Genomic DNA, 7,483 nt, shown 5'->3' on the forward strand with positions numbered 1-7,483 from the left:
TGAAATGGAGGCACCAGACCCCAAATGTACCTTTCCACCTTCTTTGCTTCGGTGCGGACCATTCCCGGACACAGAGCTACCAGATCGCTGAATCTGGCAGTGTAGGAGACTATGTCGGAGCCCTTCATGGTTAGGCTCCAGAGCTCTTGCTCTAACTTCTGTACTTCGCCCCTCGGGCAGTACTCCTCGATCATCAGCTCTTTGAGAGCTTCCCAGCCGATAGCATTAGCCACCACTAAAGATAGTGACTTGACATGGCTGTTCCACCACGTCAAAGCTCGGTCCGCGAAGGTGCAAGCAGCAAATTTTACCTTGCTCCCCTCCGGACAGGAGCAGATCTCGAAGATCGACCCCGTCTTCTCGAACCATTGCGAGAGGGCAATGATTCCGCCAGTTCCATCGAAGGTCCTGGGTTTGCAGCTGGTGAAATCCTTATACGTGCAATCCCTAGAGTGCACTGGAGTCTCGGTAATGGTGGGAGGTACATTAGTCCCACTCCCGCTGGTACCGGTTGAGTTGAATTGAGCTAGGGCTGTCGTAACAGCCGCATTCACAGCAGCTTGGATAGCGGCTGGGTTGTATTGAGTAGGAGGACGTGGAGTTTGATTTGCAGTTCTTGGAACAGTGCGCCTCGCCGATCGACGCGGAGGCATATTAAAGCTATAAAATGAACATGATGTAGAAATTGGTAAGAAATGGAATCCAACCATGTTATCTACGCGAGAATAGGGGTAAAAGAAATAATTAATAGGTGTACTAATTAAGATAATTATAAGATGACCCTTACTAGTTACTCCAACATTTGCATAGTGCATACCAGTTATATGTAACCAAGGCAGGATACACCTTCGAATAAGTGACCCTAACTCTAAGCCCACAACCAAACAAGGAACAGGAAGTAAAGCAAAGATCACATATTCTAAGTCTATAACACACTAATCACATGTAACCTTAGCGTATCCACTCTGCAACTATTTACATACTAATAAAGACCTTTTTTGTTTGCACATAAGTAATTAATAGTAACACAAAATACTCCTATAGTATTTTAAGTTTATGTTATGTTCTAATGTTTTCGTTGTAGTAGCGTTGGTAAGTTTTTAGACTTGCTGCAACATCACAAACAATCCTGTACACATGCTAATCACTTCTCAGAAAGATATAGTTGATCAGGCTATATCACTCCCAGATCTGATTATATGCCCCCAAGACTATTCGCGTCGTCCAACAATCGTAATACTTTTGTACTGTCCTAGTGACACTGATTTTAGTATGAATGCATGTATGTATACTTTGGTTAAATATTTTATTATTTAAAAGTATAAACTCTTGGTTAGAGTATTTTAATCCCGTTGTGTTTATAGTTGTATATCTTTTATGGGTTGATATACTCAATTCACTATAAACAATGCTCTGATACCAATCTGTCACACCCCAAAACCGAAACGGCGGAAACGTTCGGGGGCAAAGGACGTCATGTACAGTATCACAACAATGCATAATAGTAAACAAGCAACAACATCATCCATTGCATTAATAGTAAAAAATTTAATACAAGTGTGTTCTGAAGTTTATAAGACACCAAAATGAATAATCAAAATAAAATATGAGTCTTGAATGTGCTCCATCTTCTCAAAACCTGGCCATCGGTACCTGTCTATTGGCGACCTGAGAATACAAGTTATTTTGAAAGCGTAGATCAGCATTAAAGCTGGTGAGTTCATAAGTATTTTAGTGTCATTGTTTGTATAAGTTTGAAGAATGTACTTGTAAATGTTTGATGTAAAAGTTTGGAAGTGTTTGATGTATATGTTTGTAAACTTCCTATAAAATCCTATATTTTCTACTAGTGTAGCCTTCTACCAAGACTCAACTGTTCTCTATGTTTGTTCTTTTGTAAAAGTGTGCGTTTTCCCAAGGTATGACTATCATTACCAAAATATAGTTTTTCATTATCGTTTATGTGAGAAGATCACAATTTGAATGAATATGGGAAACTAAGGATGTACTAGTAGTTTTATCTAGGTAACTACTAATGTACTAACTACCTTTTAAACTTGTTAGTTAATTAAGGTAAAATGTGATATGATTGTACCATACTAACTGACTAAAACACGACGATGAAAGACGTTAGAAGAAATGACATTTGGCACCCGTAGACTTGCTAGTTCCACTGTAGCTAGCAGCAAGGTGTAGGATAGTCAATCCAGTATAGATCTATACGCAAATTCACGCTCTCCCTCCAGGAGATTCTGGTTATAAAATGAGCCATAGCAGTTATGCTATGCCCCGAAGTAGTATCTCACATTAATGTTATAGTATTCTTGTATATGTATAGTATGTACTAGTGTAGTGTATGTTCTCTCTGTCTAGTATGTAGTATGTTCTCTAGTGTATAGTGTGTAGTATGCGTTGATTCTCATTCTAGTATCCTCTATCTGTTTCTCTTTATAGTGAGTATTGTTTCTCGTTATAGTATTCTCTATCTGTTTCTCTTTATAGTGAGTATTGTCTATGATAATAATATGTATTGACTCATGTATGAACTGACTCTTTGTATGTTTCGCTGTTCTAGTAATAGCATTAGTAACTTCCTAAACTATACCTATTATTGTTTACTAGCAATGTTGTTTGTATGTATGAACATGTTTGTATACCTTTGCTACCCGAAAGTATTGAACTGAATGAAGGAACTTTTATATCTATACACATATACATAATATATAATTAAGATTCAAACGACCTTCGGACAATCAACCGATACCCTAAGTCCACAACCAAACAAGGAACAGGAAGTAAGGTGAGCTATCAGTCCTAAGTCATTTCAATCCTACTTATATAACTATATCTATATACATAAGCTTTTGACAAAATATAAGTTTAAAAGAGTTTAATAGAAAGTATTTAACATGTAAAAGAGTTTAATACAGAGTTTTGCAAATATAAAAGAGTTTGTAAAACGATTTGAAGTAGTTTGCTTTAAAACACAGTTTGAAGTATAAGAAATCCATTGTTTGATAGTTATTAATCACATGTGATTTATATAATAACTATAATGTTCTACTTGTATCCCCCCCCCTCCCCCCATAAAAGCATTTAAAATCATTTAAAAGGTAAGTTAAAGGGGTATGAACTCACCTGTAGTGAGTAACTCGAATGTAAGCTCGATAAAGGATGCAAAGTGTCAAGTGAAGACTTGAGCACACACGGATCCTATTGAGCATATAATGACACATATATGTTTACAGTTAGTGTTTAAACAACTAATTATGCAAGTAAAGACACCCTAGGACATGGAAAACACTTTGATTCAAGTGTTAGAAGTACAAAGGGTTACATCTAAGGGGTGTAGGGCCTCACATAGTAAATGATATGCCTGCTAGGGTACTGTTTGATGCTGGTGCTAGTAAATCTTTTGTGTCTCCTATGTTTTGTGCTCGGTTTGTGTTACCCCGGAGTCCTCTAGGTTATGTGTTAGACATTGAGATTACGGTAGGAAATGTTGTTCCTGTACGGGAGAAGTTTGATGGGTGCACCATAGTTCTTTCCGGTCATACTTTTCCCGTGACTCTTATCCCGATGGGGATCCAGTCGTTTGACGTCATCATTGGCATGGATTGGCTGTCAGCCAATCGAGCTGAGATTCTCTGTGCTGAAAAGCACATTCGTATTCCTATTTCTGGAGGAGGGCCTATCTATGTTCGCGGGGAGAAGTCGCTTGGACCTCTTCCCTTTATCTCGGTGATGAAGGCACGAAAGTGTATCGGGAAGGGTTGTATGGTTTTCTTGGCTTATGCGGTGGAGAGCCCTAAGAAGACCACGAATGTCTCTGATGTGGATGTGGCTAGGGAATATGTGGATGTTTTCCCTGATGAGTTGCCAGGTTTGCCACTCACACGTCAAGTGGAGTTTCAAATTGATCTCATTCCGGGTGCAGCCCCTATAGCTAAAGCACCCTACCGTTTGGCACCTTCAGAAATGGCAGAAATGAAGTCTCAGCTCCAAGAACTTCTAGAGCGTGGATTCATTCGACCGAGTTCCTCACCTTGGGGAGCACCGGTCCTCTTTGTAAAGAAGAAAGATGGTTCAATGAGAATGTGTATTGATTATAGGGAGTTGAATAAGGTCACTGTGAAGAATAAGTATCCCCTCCCGAGAATTGATGACCTTTTTTATCAGCTTCAGGGTGCCAGTCATTTTTCAAAGATTGACTTGCGGTGAGGATATCATCAGGTAAGGGTTAGTGAGCAGGATATACCCAAGACGGCTTTCAGGACACGATATGGACATTATGAGTTCCTAGTGATGCCCTTTGGATTAACGAATGCTCCAGCGGTGTTTATGGACCTGATGAATCGGGTATGTCGACCTTTTCTAGATAAGTCAGTCATTGTTTTCATCGATGACATATTGGTGTATTCTCGGAGTGCTGAAGATCACCGTAGGCACTTGAGAGAGGTGCTAAACACACTTCGGAAGGAGAAACTATATGCGAAGTTTTCAAAGTGTGAATTCTGGTTGAGGGAGGTCCAGTTTCTTGGACACATAGTCGGTTCAGAGGGAATTAAGGTGGATCCAGCAAAGATTGAAGCAGTGAAGAAGTGGTCGATACCGAAGACTCCCACTGATATTCGAAGTTTCTTAGGTTTGGCAGGTTATTATCGGAGGTTCATCCAGAATTTCTCCAAGATTGCGGGTCCTCTAACCAAATTGACGAGGAAGGCAGAACCTTTTGCTTGGACCAACAAGCAAGAGGAGGCGTTTCAGACCTTGAAGTGTCTTATTTGCGAGGCTCCTATCCTCTCCCTACCCGAAGGGAACGAGGACTTTGTGGTTTATAGTGACGCATCATACTCGGGTTTGGGATGTGTTTTGATTCAGAGAGGTAAGGTGATTGCTTATGCTTCCCGACAGTTGAAAAGTGTCGAAATGAACTATTCGGTACATGACTTGGAGTTAGCAGCAGTTGTATTTGCACTTAAGATATGTCGTCATTATTTGTACGGGACGAAGTGTACGCTATATACTGATCATAAGAGTTTACAACACATCCAGAATCAGAAGGAGTTAAATATGAGACAACGACGATGGATAGAGTTGTTGGCTGACTATGACTGTGAGATTAGTTACCACCCGGGAAAAGCTAATGTGGTAGCTGATGCCCTAAGTCGCAAGGAACCAAGAGGAGCTTATCACCTTAAATCTATGGGGGTGGTAATAGTTCCAGACCTTTATGAGAAAATTCGTTTTGCTCAAGAAGAGGGTTTAAAGGAAGAGCATGTGAAGGAAGAAGTAATGGTTAAGCAGCAGACCTTGTTGGTGGATGATCATCAGGGACTTAAGACCTTGCGGGGGCGACTTTGGGTCCCCAAGGTGGGTGAGGTGCGTGAAATCTTGTTTCGAGACACTCATAAATCGAAGTATTCGATACATCCAGGAGCAACAAAGATGTATCGGGACCTGAAAGTCAATTATTGGTGGCCAGGAATGAAGAGGGAGGTAGCAAAATATGTAGCTGAGTGTGTGACGTGTGCTTTAGTTAAAGTTGACCACCAGAAGCCTTATGGTGCATTGCAGCAACCAGAGATTCCAGAGTGGAAATGGGATAAAATTACGATGGATTTTGTTACGAAATTGCCTAAAACCTCTCGAGGCAATGACATGATATGGGTGATTGTGGACAGATTGACGAAAAGCGCGCACTTTTTGGCAACCAAAGAGAATGAAAAATTGAAGGAGTTGGCGAAGATGTACATCAAGGAGATTGTTACAAGACATGGTGTACCATTATCCATAATCTCTGACCGGGACAGTCGTTTTGTTTCAAGGTTTTGGCAGAAACTACAGGAGGAATTGGGTACGAGGGTGCTTTTGAGTACAGCTTATCACCTTCAGACTGACGGGCAAAGCGAGAGGACTATCCAGACGCTCGAGGATATGTTACGTGCATGTGTTATTGAGTATGGAGGGTGTTGGGATACTTACTTACCTTTGGTGGAGTTTGCTTACAACAACACCTATCATGCTAGCATTGACATGGCTCCGTATGAAATGCTTTATGGGAGAAGGTGTCGTACACCTACTTGTTGGTTGGAGCCAGGAGAAAAACAGTATGCAAGCTCCGAAATTGTGCAGCTTACAGAGGATAAAGTGAAGATAGCACGTGAGAGGTTGCTTGTGGCTCGTGAATGTCAGAAGAAGTACTCAGACAGGAATCATCGACCGAAAACTTTCGAGGTGGGCGAGAAAGTAATGTTAAAAGTCTCACCTTGGAAGGGTATTATTCGGTTCGGCAAGCGGGGTATGTTGGGACCACGCTACATCGGACCACTTGCGGTGTTGGAGCGAGTCGGAGACCAAGCCTACAGGTTAAAGTTACCATCCGAGCTGGCGGGAATTCACGATGTATTCCATGTTTGCTACCTGAGGAAGTGTTTGGCGGAGGAAAATAGTGTACTGCCATTAGATGAGTTAGGAGTGGATGAATCGAAGCGGTTGGTTGAGGAACCAGCAACTATACTGGAGCGTGAAACCAAGCAGTTGCGCAAGAAGAGGGTGAAGCTTGTGAAGATTCTTTGGAAAAACAAGCATGGTGGAGATATGACATGGGAGCTCGAGGATGACATGAGGGCTCGTTACCCACAGTTGTTCGTTCCGAATCCTGATTCCGGGACGGAATCTTTTTAAGGAGGGGAGAATTGTAACGACCCGAAAAATCATTTTGTTAACGACGTTAGTTTCCGTTACTCGGATATATATTTTCGTAAGGTTATTTCGAATCCAATTTATAAAATAAAATGAAAGTGAGATTTTTATGTCATAATATTTTGGAAGAATATTTAGTTGAAATGCTTATAAAAGTTTGAGGGGTTAAATTGTTAATCTTTAAAGTAATAGAAATGTCGTGCTTTGAGTTTTGAGATTAAAGCGTCATTATGGCAAGTTTTGAGGGACCAAACTAGAAATATGATTAATTGCTCATGCGTTTAATACATTAATGAATTCCGTCGAACCCTCCTTCTAGCCGGCAGTTACGTCCAATCTTTTTTAACCACAATTAAAATTGTTAGAGGCTTTAAGGAGTGCTTGGAACGTTTTAATTTCCTGTGGTTACATGTACGCATCAAAACACTTCACAATTGTTTTTGGGCTGCACTTGCGATCTGACGCAAAGAAAAAAAAAAGAAAAAAAGAAAAAAAAAACCGAACGTGAAGGAGAGGGGAAGAAGGGATGCGAGTTTTGTAAGTCAATTTGGGGCTAGGAATCGTCCTTGGTGAGTCTTTGATTCTTTTCTTTTGAAATTCATTCATCAACCGAAGAGAATTGGTTAATAACATAGTCAATTCCTTTCTTTTTGGTGTTATTGATCATATCATCTTCTTCCTTACAATCTTTGAATGTTCATATGTTTAATTCTAGTTCTATTGGGTGTAATTTTGATGGTTTATTGCTGTCAAAATTGTTTATGAACACCTTCATTAA

At 40.4% G+C, this 7,483-nt stretch overlaps 1 protein-coding gene across 1 annotated transcript; it reads left to right on the plus strand.

Moving 5' to 3' along the window:
- The first annotated feature begins 3,372 nt into the window (after nt 1-3,372).
- LOC145127333 (uncharacterized) lies at nt 3,373-4,221 on the plus strand. Its single transcript, XM_079062549.1, has 2 exons — nt 3,373-3,992; nt 4,113-4,221. Exons 1-2 carry the CDS (start codon nt 3,373-3,375, stop codon nt 4,219-4,221), a joined length of 729 nt encoding a protein of 242 aa, XP_078918675.1.
- The last annotated feature ends 3,262 nt before the right edge of the window (nt 4,222-7,483 follow it).

The sequence above is a fragment of the Lactuca virosa genome, chromosome 7, assembly GCF_052849685.1.
Source record: "Lactuca virosa cultivar CGN04683 chromosome 7, Lactuca_virosa_CGN04683_v6, whole genome shotgun sequence".
Taxonomy (NCBI): Eukaryota; Viridiplantae; Streptophyta; class Magnoliopsida; order Asterales; family Asteraceae; genus Lactuca; species Lactuca virosa.

What these genes read in the sequence shown, in the direction of transcription:
- LOC145127333 (XM_079062549.1), top strand. Translation starts at nt 3,373, where the DNA reads ATGCCTGCTAGGGTACTGTTTGATGCTGGTGCTAGTAAATCTTTTGTG. An exon ending in TCAGAAATGGCAGAAATGAA is followed by an intron (nt 3,993 to 4,112) that starts GTCTCAGCTCCA and finishes TATTGATTATAG; the next exon opens with GGAGTTGAATAAGGTCACTG.